At 51.9% G+C, this 16,955-nt stretch overlaps 1 protein-coding gene across 2 annotated transcripts; it reads left to right on the top strand.

Moving 5' to 3' along the window:
• The first annotated feature begins 641 nt into the window (after positions 1-641).
• Positions 642-16,714, top strand: pecr (peroxisomal trans-2-enoyl-CoA reductase). 2 transcript variants are annotated; one of them, XM_070875166.1, is made up of 8 exons: positions 643-793; positions 3,323-3,456; positions 9,180-9,345; positions 9,664-9,745; positions 11,425-11,521; positions 11,990-12,100; positions 14,755-14,866; positions 16,480-16,714. In XM_070875166.1, the coding sequence occupies exons 1-8, from the start codon at positions 682-684 to the stop codon at positions 16,566-16,568; spliced, it is 903 nt and encodes a 300-aa protein (XP_070731267.1). In that variant the 5' UTR covers positions 643-681; the 3' UTR covers positions 16,569-16,714. The 2 variants fall into 2 exon arrangements, with proteins under 2 accessions (XP_070731268.1, XP_070731267.1); XM_070875167.1 differs by lacking the exon at positions 14,755-14,866 and having other exon boundaries at positions 642-793.
• The last annotated feature ends 241 nt before the right edge of the window (positions 16,715-16,955 follow it).

Genomic DNA, 16,955 nt, shown 5'->3' with positions numbered 1-16,955 from the left:
AAAGGGCGGTGGAAGTAGATTCAATAGTAACTTTCAAAGGGTAATTGGATAAATACTTGACAGGGCTATGAGGAAAGAGCAGGAAAGATTTAAATAAACATACCAGTTAGCTGAGTTCCTACAAAGGCCTTTCTTGTAAATCTTGCCAAAAAAACTATGCACTTTTCGGAAAGGGAGTAATCCCTATCGTTACAGATATTCTTGAGCTGACTGGGGAAATAACCAGGTGCAGTGTGACCTGTGACCCTGTCAGTGGGAATCCCCAGGAAGTGTGACCTATGACCCTGTCAGGGGGAATCGCCAGCCACACTCTGACCTGTGACCCTGCCAGGGGGAATCCCCAGCCACACTCTGACCTGTGACCCTGTGAGGCGAATCCCCAGCCACACTCTGACCTGTGACCCTGTCAAGGGGAATCCCCAGCCACACTCTGACCTGTGACCCTGTCAGGGGGAATCAACAGCCACACTCTGACCTGTGACCCTGTTGGGGAATCAACAGCCACACTCTGACCTGTGACCCTGTCAGGGGGTATCAACAGCCACACTCTGACCTGTGACACTGTCGGGGCGAATCGCCAGACACACTCTGACCTGTGACCCTGTCAGAAGGAATCCCCAGCCAGGTGACCTGTGACCCTGCCTGTAACAATCCTGCTGTCTGTCATGTGATGTGTGCAGAATGGCGGCGCGCACTGTGTTCCGCTCCGGCTTGTTCCGGGACCGAGTGGCCGTGGTGACGGGCGGAGGCACCGGGATCGGCGCTGCCGTGGCGGCTGAGCTGCTGGGATTAGGTGCGGTGGGAAATATTAATAGACAGGCTGGGCACGGAGTCCCGGACAGCGCCGGGGGAGCGGGGCTCGGGGTCTGTGCAGTGACCACAGAGAGGCTGAATAAACAGTGACTCTGTACAGTTACAGTGAGTGACCCTTACCCTGAATAAACAGTGACTCTGTACAGTTACAGTGAGCGACCCTTACCCTGAATAAACAGTGACTCTGTACAGTTACACAGTGAGTGACCCTTACCCTGAATAAACAGTGACTCTGTACAGTTACACAGTGAGTGACCCTTACCCTGAATAAACAGTGACCCTGTACAGTTACACAGTGAGTGACCCTTACCCTGAATAAACAGTGACTCTGTACAGTTAGTGAGTGACCCTTACCCTGAATAAACAGTGACTCTGTACAGTTAGTGAGTGACCCTTACCCTGAATAAACAGTGACTCTGTACAGTTAGTGAGTGACCCTTACCCTGAATAAACAGTGACTCTGTACAGTTAGTGAGTGACCCTTACCCTGAATAAACAGTGACTCTGTACAGTTACAGTGAGTGACCCTTACCCTGAATAAACAGTGACTCTGTACAGTTAGTGAGTGACCCTTACCCGGAATAAACAGTGACTCTGTACAGTTAGTGAGTGACCCTTACCCTGAATAAACAGTGACTCTGTACAGTTAGTGAGTGACCCTTACCCGGAATAAACAGTGACTCTGTACAGTTAGTGAGTGATCCTTACCCTGAATAAACAGTGACTCTGTACAGTTACAGTGAGTGACCCTTACTCTGAATAAACAGTGACTCTGTACAGTTAGTGAGTGACCCTTACCCGGAATAAACAGTGACTCTGTACAGTTAATGAGTGACCCTTACCCGGAATAAACAGTGACTCTGTACAGTTACACGGTGAGTGACCCTTACCCGGAATAAACAGTGACTCTGTACAGTTAGTGAGTGACCCTTACCCGGAATAAACAGTGACTCTGTACAGTTACACGGTGAGTGACCCTTACCCGGAATAAACAGTGACTCTGTACAGTTAGTGAGTGACCCTTACCCTGAATAAACAGTGACTCTGTACAGTTACAGTGAGTGACCCTTACCCTGAATAAACAGTGACTCTGTACAGTTCCACAGTGAGTGACCCTTACCCTGAATAAACAGTGACTCTGCACATTTACAATGAGTGACCCTTACCCTGAATAAACAGTGACTCTGTACAGTTCCACAGTGAGTGACCCTTACCCTGAATAAACAGTGACTCTGTACAGTTACAGTGAGTGACCCTTACCCTGAATAAACAATGACTCAGTACAGTTACAGTGAGTGACCCTTACCCTGAATAAACAGTGACTCTGTACAGTTCCACAGTGAGTGACCCTGACCCTGAATAAACAGTGACTCTGTACAGTTCCACAGTGAGTGACCCTTACCCTGAATAAACAGTGACTCTGTACAGTTACAGTGAGTGACCCTTACCCTGAATAAACAGTGACTCTGTATAGTTACACAGTGAGTGACCCTTACACTGAATAAACAGTGACTCTGTATAGTTACACAGTGAGTGACCCTTACCCTGAATAAACAGTGACTCTGTACAGTTACACAGTGAGTGACCCTTACCCGGAATAAATAGTGACTCTGTACAGTTACAGTGAGTGACCCTTACCCTGAATAAACAGTGACTCTGTACAGTTACAGTGAGTGACCCTTATCCTGAATAAACAGTGACTCTGTACAGTTAGTGAGTGACCCTTACCCTGAATAAACAGTGACTCTGCACAGTTACAGTGAGTGACCCTTATCCTGAATAAACAGTGACTCTGTACAGTTACAGTGAGTGACCCTTACCCGGAATAAACAGTGACTCTGTACAGTTTTTTTAAATTTATTTTTTATTTATTTATTTTTTAAATTTTTCGTTGCCAATCTTTCCAATTCTTTGTCAAATCACAAACGCCAGAGGTCACCTTGCACACGCCAAGGATCACTCTGCGCCAATGCTCTTAGCCAAAAGGCCTAGAGCCACTGCACCGTTCCTGGAAGTACTGCAATACCAGGTTCGTGCCATGGAGGTGGATTGGTCAATCCACCCCACCCACCTCCTACAGTGAGTGACCCTTACCCTGAATAAACAGTGACTCTGTAGTTACAGTGAGTGACCCTTACCCTGAATAAACAGTGACTCTGTACAGTTACAGTGAGTGACCCTTACCCTGAATAAACAGTGACTCTGTAGTTACAGTGAGTGACCCTTACCCTGAATAAACCGTTACCATTGACTTATTGTAGTAAGTTACAACCTTGTGCAATTAATGCTCGAGTCTTGGACCCTGCTTTAAACAACAATCATGTGAGGACCCTGGTGGTTGAGGAAGAAAACGATTTTTATGCATTTGTTTCCAAATGAAAAATAGTCGATTTTGGGCTCAAGGGCCACTGCTTCATCAGAATGAGTTACTAAGGAGCCACCGATATGAGTTGCTTCCACCTGTGATTGTGCTCGGTGTATAATTACGCTCCTCATTGAAACTCCTCAGAATGTAATGTTGTGATTGCGTCCCGCAAGATTGAAAGACTGCGAGAAGCTGCACAGTTACTTTCAGCTTCACTTCCTGCATCGAATCCAGCAAAGGTGACACCAATTCAATGCAACATTCGCAAGGAGGACGAGGTTAGGATTTTTCTATTGACAATTTTCTCCCCTCCGTTCCGTAAAGCGATGCCTCTGGCTGGGGAACGGGTTCCACAGGGTGCTGGGCATCTGTCAGTACTTTAAAAAAAAAAAGGAGGCAGACAAAAAGCAGGAAACTATAGACCAGTTAGCCTAACATCTGTGGTTGGGAAAATGTTAGAGTCCATTATTAAAGAAGCAGTAGCAGGACATTTGGAAAAGCAGAATTCTGTCAGGCAGAGTCAGCATGGATTTATGAAAGGGAAATCATGTTTGACAAATTTGCTGGAATTCTTTGAGGATGTAACGAACAGGGTGGATAAAAGGGAACCAGTGGATGTGGTGTATTTGGACTTCCAGAAGGCATTTGACAAGGTACCACACACAAGGTTTACTGCACAAGATAAAAGTTCACGGGGTTGGGGGTAATATATTAGCATGGATAGAGGATTGGCTAACTAACAGAAAACAGAGAGTCGGGATAAATGGTTCATTCTCGGGTTGGCAATCAGTAACTAGTGGGGTGCCGCAGGGATCAGTGCTGGGACCCCAACTATTTACAATCTATATTAACGACTTGGAAGAGGGGACTGAGTGTAATGTAGCCAAGTTTGCTGACGATACAAAGATGGGAGGAAAAGCAATGTGTGAGGACACAAAAAATCTGCAAAAGGACATAGACAGGCTAAGTGAGTGGGCAAAAATTTGGCAGATGGAGTATAATGTTGGAAAGTGTGAGGTCATGCACTTTGGCAGAAAAAAAATCAAAGAGCAAGTTATTATTTAAATGGAGAAAGATTGTAAGGTGCTGCAGTACAGCGGGACCTGGGGGGTTACTTGTGCATGAAACACAAAAGGATAGTATGCAGGCACAGCAAGTGATCAGGAAGGCCAATGGAATCTTGGCCTTTATTGCAAAGGGGATGGAGTATAAAAGCAGGGAAGTCTTTCCCTGTACAGGGTATTGGTGAGGCCACACCTGGAATACTGCGTGCAGTTTTGGTTTCCATATTTACGAAAGGATATACTTGCTTTGGAGGCAGTTCAGAGAAGGTTCACTCGGTTGATTCCAGAGATGAGGGGGTTGACTTATGAGGAAAGGTTGAGGAGGTTGGGCCTCTACTCATTGGAATTCAGAAGAATGAGAGGTGATCTTATCGAAACGTATAAGATTATGAGGGGGCTCGACAAGGTGGATGCAGAGAGGATGTTTCCACTGATGGGGGAGACTAGAACTCGAGGGCATGATCTTAGAATAAGGGGCCACCCATTTAAAACTGAGATGAGGAGGAATTTCTTCTCTCAGAGGGTTGTAAATCTGTGGAATTCGCTGCCTCAGAGAACTGTGGAGGCTGGGACATTGAATAAATTTAAGACAGAAATAGACAGTTTCTTAAGCGATAAGGGATTATGGGGAGTGGATGAGATGAGTCCATGATGGGATCAGCCATGATCGCATTAAATGCCGGAGCCTGCTCAAGGGGCCGTATGGCCTACTCCTGCTCCTATTTCATATGTTCTTACTTCAACACAAGTTTCCGTGAGCCTACAGTGATTGCCGGCAATTACTCAGTAACAGAAAGGCGTAGTCCCCCCTCTGACAGTGCGGCGCTCCCTCAGTACTGCCCCTCAGACAGTGCAGTGCTCCCTCAGTACTGCCCCTCCGACAGTGCGGCGCTCCCTCAGTACTGCCCCTCCGACAGTGCGGCGCTCCCTCCGTACTGCCCCTCCGACAGTGCGGCGCTCCCTCAGTACTGCCCCTCCGACAGTGCGGCGCTCCCTCGGTACTGTCCCTCCGACAGTGCGGCGCTCCCTCAGTACTGCCCCTCCGACAGTGCGGTGCTCCCTCAGTACTGCCCCTCCGACAGTGCGGTGCTCCCTCAGTACTGCCCCTCCGACAGTGCGGTGCTCCCTCAGTACTGCCCCTCCGACAGTGCGGCGCTCCCTCAGTACTGCCCCTCCGACAGTGCGGCACTCCCTCATACTGCCCCTCCGACAGTGCAGCACTCCCTCAGTACTGCCCCTCCGACAGTGCGGTGCTCCCTCAGTACTGCCCCTCCGACAGTGCGGCACTCCCTCATACTGCCCCTCCGACAGTGCAGCACTCCCTCAGTACTGCCCCTCTGACAGTGCAGCACTCCCTCAGTACTGCCCCTCCGACAGTGCGGCACTCCCTCAGTACTGCATTCTAGTGTCTTTGTAGGTTACTTGCTCAAGTCCATGGCGGGGAGAGGGCTTGAACCCACGATCTTCTGGCAGAATTGAGAATACTATCAACTGAGCCGAGATAGGGTACTCCAGCCCTGTACACTCTCCATTGTAAGCAAGCGAACATATTTCAGTATCCTTTCGTCTGTACAGCATCTGCCCTGTTGCCAATTCAGGAAAGAAACTGGCAGACATTCCACCTACTCTCCCCCCCAACCCCCCCTCCCCACAGCATCTCTCTCCCAACCCCGCCTACCCACAGCATCTTCCCCCCCCCCCAACCCCCCTCCCCACAGCACCTCCCCCTCCCCCCAAAACCCCCCTCCCCACAGCATCTCCCCCCACCCAACCCCCCCTCCCCACAGCACCTCCCCCCCCAACCCCTGCTCCCCACAACACCTCCCCCCCCAACCCCCCCCTCCCCACAGCATCTCCCCCCCCAAAACCCCCCTCCCCACAGCATCTCCCCCCACCCAACCCCCCCTCCCCACAGCACCTCCCCCCCCAAAACCCCCCTCCCCACAGCACCTCCCCCCCCAACCCCTGCTCCCCACAACACCTCCCCCCCCCAACCCCCCCCTCCCCACAGCATCTCCCCCCCCCAAAACCCTCCCCACAGCATCTCCCCCCACCCAACCCCCCCTCCCCACAGCACCTCCCCCCCCAAAACCCCCCTCCCCACAGCATCTCCCCCCCCCAACCCCCCCCTCCCCACAGCATCTCCCCCCCAACCCCCCCTCCCCACAGCATCTCCCCCCCTCCCCACAGCATCTCCCCCCCCCAACCCCCCCTCCCCACAGCACCTCCCTCTCCCCCCCCCAACCCCCTCCTCCCCACAGCACCTCCCCCCCCAACCCCTGCTCCCCACAGCACCTCCCCCCCCAACCCCCCCTCCCCACAGCATCTCCCCCCCCCCAACCCCCCCTCCCCACAGCATCTCTCTCCCTCCCCCCCTCCCCACAGCACCTCCCCCCCCAACCCCCCCTCCCCACAGCATCTCCCCCCCCCCCAACCCCCCCTCCCCACAGCATCTCTCTCCCTCCCCCTCTCCCCACAGCACCTCCCCTCCCGAGGCCATGGAGGGATTTGAAATCAAGGATGAGAATTTTGAAATCGAGGCGTTGCTTAACCGGGAGCCAATGTAGGTCAGTGAGCACAGGGGGTGATGGGTGAGTGGGACTGGGTGCGAGTTAGGACATGGGGTCAGTGAGCACAGGGGGTGATGGGTGAGTGGGACTCGGTGCGAGTTAGGACACGGGGCAGTGAGCACAGGGGGTGATGGGTGAGTGGGACGCGGTGCGAGTTAGGACAAGGGGCAGTGAGCACAGGGGGGTGATGGGTGAGTGGGACTCGGTGCGAGTTAGGACACGGGGCAGTGAGCACAGGGGGGTGATGGGTGAGTGGGACTCGGTGCGAGTTAGGACACGGGGCAGTGAGCACAGGGGGGTGATGGGTGAGTGGGACTCGGTGCGAGTTAGGACACAGGGCAGTGAGCACAGGGGGTGATGGGTGAGCGAGACTCGGTGCGAGTTAGGACACGGGGCAGTGAGCACAGGGGGTGATGGGTGAGCGGGACTCGGTGCGAGTTAGGACACGGGGCAGTGAGCACAGGAGGTGATGGGTGAGCGGGACTCGGTGCGAGTTAGGACACGGTGCAGCCGATCACCTCTAGTTTACATAGGGTAGAATGTGGGAGGCCAGCCAGGAGTGCGTTGGAATAGTCAGGTCTAGAGGTAACAAAGGCATGGATGAGGGTTTCTGCAGCGGATGAGCTGAGGCAGGGGCGGAGATGGGCGATGTTACGAAGGTGGAAATAGGCGGTCTTAGTTATAGAAACATGGAAACATAGAAAATAGGTGCAGGAGTAGGCCATTCGGCCCTTCTAGCCTGCACCGCCATTCAATGAGTTATGCTGCGGATATGGGGGTCGAAAGCTCATTTCAGGGTCAAATATGACACCTAGGTTGCGAACAGTCTGGTTCAGCCTCAGACAGGAGTTGGGGCGAGGGATGGTGTCAGTGAGTAGGAACGGAGTTTGTGGCAGGGACCGAAAACAATGGCTTCGGTGTTCCCAATATTCAAATAGAGAAAATTGCATTTATATAGCACATTTAACGCAGTAAAACATCCCAAGACCCTACACAGACAAAATGTGACTCTGAGCCAAAAAAAGAGATACTGAGACAGGTGACTAAAAACTTCAGACAGGTTTTGAGCAGCATCTTAAAGGAAGAAAGAGGCGGCAAGGTTTAGGGAGAGAATTCCAGCGCTTAGGACTTCAGCAGCTGAAGGCATAGACACCAATGATTGAGCGGGTTTGCTCCAGAGGCCAGAATTGGAGGAGCGCAGACATCTCGGAGCGTTGTAGGCAATGTTCCCTCGAATGTTTTCGGGCCGCGCTGCCCATTGAAATCTCCACGCATGCGCGGTTTACCATTTACCACACGGCTTAACGGGAACACTGGTTTTGGGGCTGGAGGGGATTCCAGAGAAGTTATGATGAACCTGTATAAAACACTGGTTTGGCCTCAACTGGATTGTGTCCAATTCTGGGCTCCGCACTTTAGGAAGGATGTGAAGGCCTTGGAGAGGGTGTGGAGGAGATTTACGAGAATGGTTCCAGGGATGAGGGACTTCAGTGACGTGGAGGGACTGGAGAAGCTGGAGTTGACTTTCCACGTGTATTCATTTTTTGGTTGCTTTCCCTCCTCGGTCTGTTGGTTGATACGGTTTTGCTCTGTATCATCCAATCTTTCATTAGAACTGTCCAATTCATTGTCTGTCTCATCATCGCTATATGGCACCATCATATCCTCTGTCATCATCATCATCAATGCTGGAGAATCTGTCAGTACTCATCACCTTAGTGGTCCTTTAGGAAGGGGGTAACTTATACACTATTGGTGTTTAGAGAAACATGCATAGTCTGTCTTTTTTATAAAAAAAATATATATATATCTGTATCTATCTCTATATCTTCTCCTTGGAGCAGAGACGGTTGAGAGGAGATTTGATTGAGATGTTCAAAATCATGAGGGGCCTGGACAGAGTAGAGAGAGAGAAACCGTTCCCATTGGTGGAAGGGTCGGGAACCAGAGGACACAGATTTAAGGCGATTGGCAGAAGAACCAAAGGTGACAGAAGAGAAAACGTTTTTACGTAGCGAGTGGTTAGGATCTGGAATGTGTGGCCTGAGAGGGTGGTGGAGGCAGAATCAATCGTGGCTTTCAAAAGGGAGTTGGATAAGTTCCTGAAGGAAACAATTGCAGGGCTCCGGGGAAAGGGCGGGGGAGTGGGACTGGCTGAGGGGCTCTTGCAGAGAGCCGGCACAGGCTCGACGGGCCGAATGGCCTCCTCCTGTGCTGTGACCGTTGTATCATTGTAAGACCGGGAAGGGCGAGGCAATGGGATGGACCGTTTTGAAGACAAGGTGTGGTTTCCAGGCATGGTTGACAGCCTGATGGAGCTGCTCACTGCTCGAGTTCCCTGTGTTCCGACGTCCTTCTCTGTTCCAGGTGAGGAGTTTGATGAAAGCTACCCTGGAGTTACACGGCCGCATTGATTACCTGGTGAATAACGCAGGGGGCCAGTTTCCCAGTCCCACCGAACACATCACGGCTAAAGGCTGGAACGCCGTGATCGAGACCAACCTGACCGGAACATTCTACTGCTCCAGGGAAGGTAGAGGCAGCGGAGTCGGAGGGGATGGAATTTGGCAGTGAGGGGGAGGCTGCAGGTGTTGGGGGTGGGGGTTTGAATGGATGGTGGCGTTTGGGGGGGGTGGGGTGCGAGTGTGAGTGTGTGGAGGGCGAGGGAGAGGGTGTGTGGGGGATGGAAAATAGAGTGTATGTGAGTTGGGTTATGGTGCATTGTGTGGGGCTGGGACCCCCTGCCCCCACCCCTCCCAATCCCACAGCGGACCCGCGATCGGTCAATGGGACTGGCAGCATGCCGGGGGCTTTTCCGCTCCACTCTCTGAACCCACTCTCCGTGTTTCAGTGTATCGCGCCTGGATGAAGGAGAATGGAGGGGCCATCGTCAACATTGTGGCCGATATGTGGAAAGGATTTCCGGGAATGTCGTAAGTGTAGCTGGGAATCTGGAGAATAGGACGGTGTCTGCGTGTGTGTGTGTGGGACGGTGCCTGTGTGTGTGTGTGTCTGTCTGTGTGTGGGATGGTGTGTGTGTGTGTGTGTCTGTCTGTGTGTGGGACGGTGCCTGTGTGTGTCTGTGTGTGTGTGGGACGGTGCCTGTGTGTGTGTGTCTGTGTGTGGGATGGTGTGTGTGTGGGACGGTGCCTGTGTGTGTCTGTGTGTGTGGGACGGTGTGTGCGTGTGTCTGTCTGTGTGTGGGACGGTGTGTGTGTGTCTGTCTGTGTGTGGGACGGTGCCTGTGTGTGTCTGTCTGTGTGTGGGACGGTGTGTGCGTGTGTCTGACGGTGTGTGCGTGTGTCTGTCTGTGTGTGGGACGGTGTGTGTGTGTCTGTCTGTGTGTGGGACGGTGCCTGTGTGTGTCTGTCTGTGTGTGGGACGGTGTGTGCGTGTGTCTGACGGTGTGTGCGTGTGTCTGTCTGTGTGTGGGACGGTGTGTGTGTGTCTGTCTGTGTGTGGGACGGTGCCTGTGTGTGTCTGTGTGTGTGGGACGGTGTGTGCGTGTGTCTGACGGTGTGTGCGTGTGTCTGTCTGTGTGTGGGACGGTGTGTGTGTGTCTGTCTGTGTGTGGGACGGTGCCTGTGTGTGTCTGTCTGTGTGTGGGACGGTGTGTGTGTGTGTCTGTCTGTGTGTGGGACAGTGCCTGTGTGTGTCTGTCTGTGTGTGGGACGGTGTGTGTGTGTGTCTGTCTGTGTGTGGGACAGTGCCTGTGTGTGTCTGTCTGTGTGTGGGACGGTGTGTGTGTGTGTCTGTGTGTGGGACGGTGCCTGTGTGTGTGTGTGTGTGGGACTGTGTGTGTGTGTCTGTCTGTGTGTGGGACGGTGCCTGTGTGTGTGTGTGTGTGTGTGGGACGGTGCCTGTGTGTGTGTGTGTGTGGGACGGTGCCTGTGTGTGTGTGTGTGTGGGACGGTGTGTGTGTGTGTGTGGGACGGTGTGTGTGTCTGTCTGTGTGTGGGACGGTGCCTGTGTGTGTGTGTGTGTGTGTGGGACGGTGCCTGTGTGTGTGTGTGTCTGTGTGTGGGACGGTGTGTGTGTGTCTGTCTGTGTGTGGGACGGTGCCTGTGTGTGTGTGTGTCTGTGTGTGGGACGGTGTGTGTGTCTGTCTGTGTGTGGGACGGTGCCTGTGTGTGTGTGTGTGTGTGTGGGACGGTGCCTGTGTGTGTGTGTGTGTGGGACTGTGTGTGTGTGTCTGTCTGTGTGTGGGACGGTGCCTGTGTGTGTGTGTGTCTGTGTGTGGGACGGTGCCTGTGTGTGTGTGTCTGTGTGTGGGACGGTGCCTGTGTGTGGGTGTGTGGGACGGTGTGTGTGTGCGTGTGTGTCTGTCTGTGTGTGGGACGGTGCCTGTGTGTGGGTGTGTGGGACGGTGTGTGTGTGCGTGTGTGTCTGTCTGTGTGTGGGACGGTGCCTGTGTGTGTGTGTGTGGGACGGTGTGTGTGTGTCTGTCTGTGTGTGGGACGGTGCGTGTGTGTGTGTGTGTGTGAGACAGTGTCTCTCAGCGTGTTAGGGAGGGGTGCGTCTCGTGCTATGCCGGGCCAGGATATGCTGAGGCCGGGTTTGTTCACAGTCGATGCTGACATTTAACTCTTGCCTTCATTCCGTTCATTCAAAGGCACACGGGAGCAGCACGAGCAGCCGTGGACAATCTGACCAAGAGTCTGGCCATCGAGTGGGCTGCCAGCGGTGTGCGTATCAATGCTGTGGCTCCTGTACGTACATCTACCTGTCCGTCTCCCTCATGTGTCCGTCTGTGTGCGCGTGTGTCTGTCCGTCCGTCTGTGTGTGCACTGTGCACGCGCGCGTCTGCACGTGTGTGTGCATCTGTCTGTCCGTCTGTGTGCACGCGTGAGTCTGCGTGCACTGTGTGTGTGTGTCCGTGTGCCTACGCGTGTCTGTCTGTTATGTGCATGTCTCTCTGAAGCTGCCTCTCACTCGTTCCGTCATCGTCACTCTGGTTTGCCGATTCTGCGACGCTCAGTGACGTTGTTGTGCTCGCTGTTGCTCTCCGTCGCCCGCTGGCTCTCACTCACTCTGGCTTCGCAGTGACCCGGTGTGTGAAAGGCGCTTTCCTCCGCACGTCCCTGAAAGCTGAAGAGATTTGTGCAAATTCCAACCCAGTGAGCCCACCCCTCCCCTGCCCCTCCGCCCCCTTAACTCCATTACTTTCTGTTTCCCAGGGAGTAATTTTCTCAGAAACCGCTGTGGCCAACTACAGAGAACTGGGACCCGAACTCTTCAAAAGTTACATCCCAAAAATTCCAGCCAAGAGACTCGGGGTCCCGGAGGAGGTGAGGTTGCAGTACTGGGATTGAACTGTCTGTAATGTATTTGCTTCATGGGTTCTTTGCTTAAGAATTCATATCAACCCATTACTATTAAGAACTAGTTGGTTTATTAACAAAGGTTTAACAATCACACTACACATTACCAGTTCATCCACCAGGCTCACAACCACCTGCCCCATCGTGGATCCCCCGAACCCAACTGGCCGGGGTTTTATTGAGACTTGTGAACATCACGTGACTGGCTAAGCCACTCCCAACTCAACAGCTCTACAACTAAAGCAACTAAATCAAGTGCCCTCTTTGGTAAGGGCACAAAGATCCACAAATTAACCAATACACCCTGACAAATTTAATTAAATTAAAATGTTGTTCCCTCAACAACAGCTGTACAAACCCGAGAGCAGACACTCGCAGGTACATACATTACAGTTGGAAGGACACATAGTCACATCACGCACACAGGCCATTCGGCCCCTCCAGTCGGTGCTGGTGTTTCCCCTACTCACGAGCAAATATTCCCAATTGTATTTACCCTCCCTGCTCCCATATTCCCCCAACTCCCCCTTTTCACTTCACCCACCTTTCTAATTTAATCTTCAATGTTGGACAGTTTCTGTCTCAACCATTAAAGCCCGGGAGTGAATCCCACAGCTCCACACCTCTGTGTGGAGAGGCTTCCCCTGCCCTCTGTTCCAAATCCCTTTACATTTAATCCCCTATCTATGGCCCCTTGAACATTGCAGGGCCTGTTTCTGTCTACCCTGCCCCATCCTTTCACAATGTTAAACACTTCTCTCCCGTCACCGTGTAGGATTGTGGAGACTCCTTTGGAGAGAAGCCTGTGCTTTGCAGGGGGAGTTAATTCCGGTCTCTCTGTCCCTCAGGGTGTCCGATGTCTCCCCTGTCACCGCTACTACATTTTACAGACAGATCCAGGGTCTGAGTCCAGACATTCCCAAAGTTCTGGGGGGAGAAATTCAGTTACGCCTCTGTTGCGCTGTTAATCCAGGCGGAGCGGTACTTTTAGCACCTTCCGGCCAGAAATTCGTCAGAATCGGTGGAAGAGCTGATAGGGGCGCTGACTCAGCCGTTGCACTCCGGGGCAGGGGGCAATAACCAAAGTTTGGTCGGTAAATTCGGCGGACCGGTTGCACCTGCACGGAACTCTGAATCAGATCCTGACTCTCAGAAAGGCATTGTAAGGCTCCCATTAAAGGTTTCAACCTGCACTGTTATGTCTGTCTACCACTGCAAACTGGGAGACTCACACCGTGCTGTGTGTAAACCTTGCACTGACTGTGACTGAGACTCACACCGTGCTGTGTGTAAACCTTGCACTGACTGTGACTGAGACTCACACCGTGCTGTGTGTAAACCTTGCACTGACTGTGACTGAGACTCACACTGTGCTGTGTGTAAACGTCGCACTGACTGTGACTGAGACTCACACCGTGCTGTGTGTAAACCTTGCACTGACTGTGACTGAGACTCACCGTGCTGTGTGTAAACCTTGCACTGACTGTGACTGAGACTCACACCGTGCTGTGTGTAAACCTTGCACTGACTGTGACTGAGACTCACACCGTGCTGTGTGTAAACCTTGCACTGACTGTGACTGAGACTCACACCGTGCTGTGTGTAAACCTTGCACTGACTGTGACTGAGACTCACACCGTGCTGTGTGTAAACCTTGCACTGACTCTGACTGAGACTCACACCGTGCTGTGTGTAAACCTTGCACTGACTGTGACTGAGACTCACACCGTGCTGTGTGTAAACCTTGCACTGACTGTGACTGAGACTCACACCGTGCTGTGTGTAAACCTTGCACTGACTGTGACTGAGACTCACACCGTGCTGTGTGTAAACCTTGCACTGACTGTGACTGAGACTCACACCGTGCTGTGTGTAAACCTTGCACTGACTGTGACTGAGACTCACACCGTGCTGTGTGTAAACCTTGCACTGACTGTGACTGAGACTCACACCGTGCTGTGTGTAAACCTTGCACTGACTGTGACTGAGACTCACACCGTGCTGTGTGTAAACCTTGCACTGACTGTGACTGAGACTCACACCGTGCTGTGTGTAAACCTTGCACTGACTGTGACTGAGACTCACACCGTGCTGTGTGTACACCTTGCACTGACTGTGACTGAGACTCACACACCGTGCTGTGTGTAAACCTTGCACTGACTGACTGAGACTCACACACTGTGCTGTGTGTAAACCTTGCACTGACTGTGACTGAGACTCACACCGTGCTGTGTGTAAACCTTGCACTGACTGTGACTGAGACTCACACCGTGCTGTGTGTAAACCTTGCACTGACTGTGATCTCCGAGGGAAGTGCTTCCCCATCCCTTTAAGTAGCCGCTAGTTACCGACTCTGCAGGCCTGCACCGACCGTCTTTCCAGACTGTGTTATTGGCGGGCACTCAATGAGGCACCAGGAATACGTCAGGATCGGAGAGATCATCAGCAGCCAGGCACTAATGGTCTGCGTCCCCGGTGAGCTTCGAATGAATTTTCGGTCGGGGCGATAAACACTGTGCTCCCGGTCGCTTCGCATTAACGCCCCCTCTGGCCGCTAACGGAGCCGTGAGACAACCGAAAATCCAGCCCACGGTGTTTTGTCTCCCCCTAACCCCCTCCAGGTTGCCCCGGTTGTCTGCTTCCTGCTCTCTCCTGCAGCCTCCTTCATGACGGGTGACACAGTGAGGGTTGATGCCGCTCAGAGCCTGTACCTCAGCCCATGGGAAATACCCGGTAAGGACACCATCTTCTCAACATTCAAACTGGTCACTCACTCACCAAAACTCCCTTCCCTTCCCAACCAGGAAACAGGAAAGATGTGATTGCACTGGAGAGGGTACCGAGGAGATTTACCAGGATGGTGCCTGGACTGGAGAATTTTAGCTGTGAGGAAAGATTGGATAGGCTGGAGTTGTTTTCTTTGGAACAGAGGAGGCTGAGGGGAGACTAATTGAGGTGTATAAAATTATGAGGGGGCTGGATAGAGTGGATAGGAAGGACCGGTTTCCCTTAGCAGCGGGGTCAATAACCAGGGGCATAGATTTAAAGTAATTGGTCAAAGGTTTAGAGGGGAGAGAGGGAAACATTTTTCTCCCAGAGGGTGGTGGGGGTCTGGAACTCACTGCCTGAAAGGGTGGTAGAGGCAGAAACCCTCACCACATTTAAACAGTACTTGGATGTGCACCTGAAGTGCCGTAACATGCAGGGCCACGTATTTAGAGCTGGAAAGTGGGATTAGGCTGGATAGCTCTTTGTCAGCCGGCGCGGACACGATGGGGCGAATGGCCTCGTGACGTGAATTTCTATGATTAAGTCGCAAGGGCCCCTCCTGTAACCAACCAGCTATCCCTTCACATAGAACAGTGAATCACTATTCACATACGGTGGGCATCACAGCACAACCTGATTCTGTCGTCACGCACTTTCCAGCAAGGGGTCAATGCATAGCGATTGGGAGCAGGAACCCTGACTGATCTCTTCCTCCCCACCATTCCTGAGCCAGTGAGGAAGGGGAGGGATGAGAGCTAACATATAGCATGCAAGTGTCAGCCATGGCTCAGGGGGCAGCACCCTCGCCTCGGAGTTCAGAAGGTTGTAGGTTCAAGTCCCACTCCAGGGACTTGAGCACATATATCTAAGCTGACACTCCAGTGCAGTACTGAGGGAGTGCTGCACTGACAGGTGCCATCTTTCGGATGAGACGTTAAACCGAGGCCCCATCTGCTCTCTCAGGTGGATGTAAAACATCCCATGGCACTATTTCGAAGAGGAGCAGGGGAGTACTCCCTGGTGTTCTGGGACCAATATTTATCCCTCAATCAACATAAAAAAAACAGATTATCTGGTCATTATCACATTGCTGTGTGTGGGAGCTTGCTGTGCGCAAATTGGCTGCCGCGTTTCCCACATTACAACAGTGACCGCACTCCAAAAGTACTTCATTGGCTGTAAAGCGCTTTGGGACATCCTGAGATGGTGAACGGCGCTATATAAATGCAAGTATTTTTTTAAAACTCATTTGTGCCAGTTACCCCCAGTAAAGCACAGGGTTCCTGTGGTTAGACAGACATCCTCTCATAGAGCCTGCACCACCATTCAATATGATCATGGCTGATCATTCACCTCAGTACCCCTTTCCTGCTTTCTCTCCATACCCCCTTGATCCCTTTAGCCGTAAGGGCCATATCTAACTCCCTTTTGAATATGTCCAACGAATTGGCCTCAACAACTTTCTGCGGTAGAGAATTCCACAGGTTCACAATTCTCTGGGTGAAAAAGTTTCTCCTCATCTCGGTCCTATATGGCTTACCCCTTATCTTCTATTTTTGTTTTTAAATCCTCTTCAGACCACGACCGCTGGCCGCCGGCTCCAGAAAGCAGGAATTCTGCCGTTCTGGCTGCTTTCCTCTCCGGAAAACCCCCCTCAAAACTGTAAGCAGTCTGGGGGATTTCTCATCGAGCAAAGCACGATGTTCTAATCGTTTACTTCAAATCTGTATAATTTATAACTGATGTATTATGTTACAATTTTTAAGAAATACTTACCCAATAAAACAAAAAAACAAATGAAAAGAATTTAAATACCGTTAGTCAAAAGAACTGATTCTGTAACACAGACTCAGAGCAATTACATCCTTAGTTGGAAATTTCAGTTGCACGCACTCAAACTGCACAGATTTCCTTTAGGTAACATTATCAGAGGGCTCGAATATAAAGGGGAGATTCTTGCTATATAAAAGCCCTGGCTATACCACAGCTGGAGTAGTGTTCTGAAATCTGCAAAGGGATATAGACCGGCTAAGTGAGTGGGCAAAATTTTGGT

The sequence above is a fragment of the Pristiophorus japonicus genome, chromosome 3, assembly GCF_044704955.1.
Source record: "Pristiophorus japonicus isolate sPriJap1 chromosome 3, sPriJap1.hap1, whole genome shotgun sequence".
Lineage (NCBI taxonomy): Eukaryota > Metazoa > Chordata > Chondrichthyes > Pristiophoridae > Pristiophorus > Pristiophorus japonicus.
Note: the sequence above shows the minus strand (reverse complement) of the source record. Positions and strands in the feature narration are given on the sequence as shown.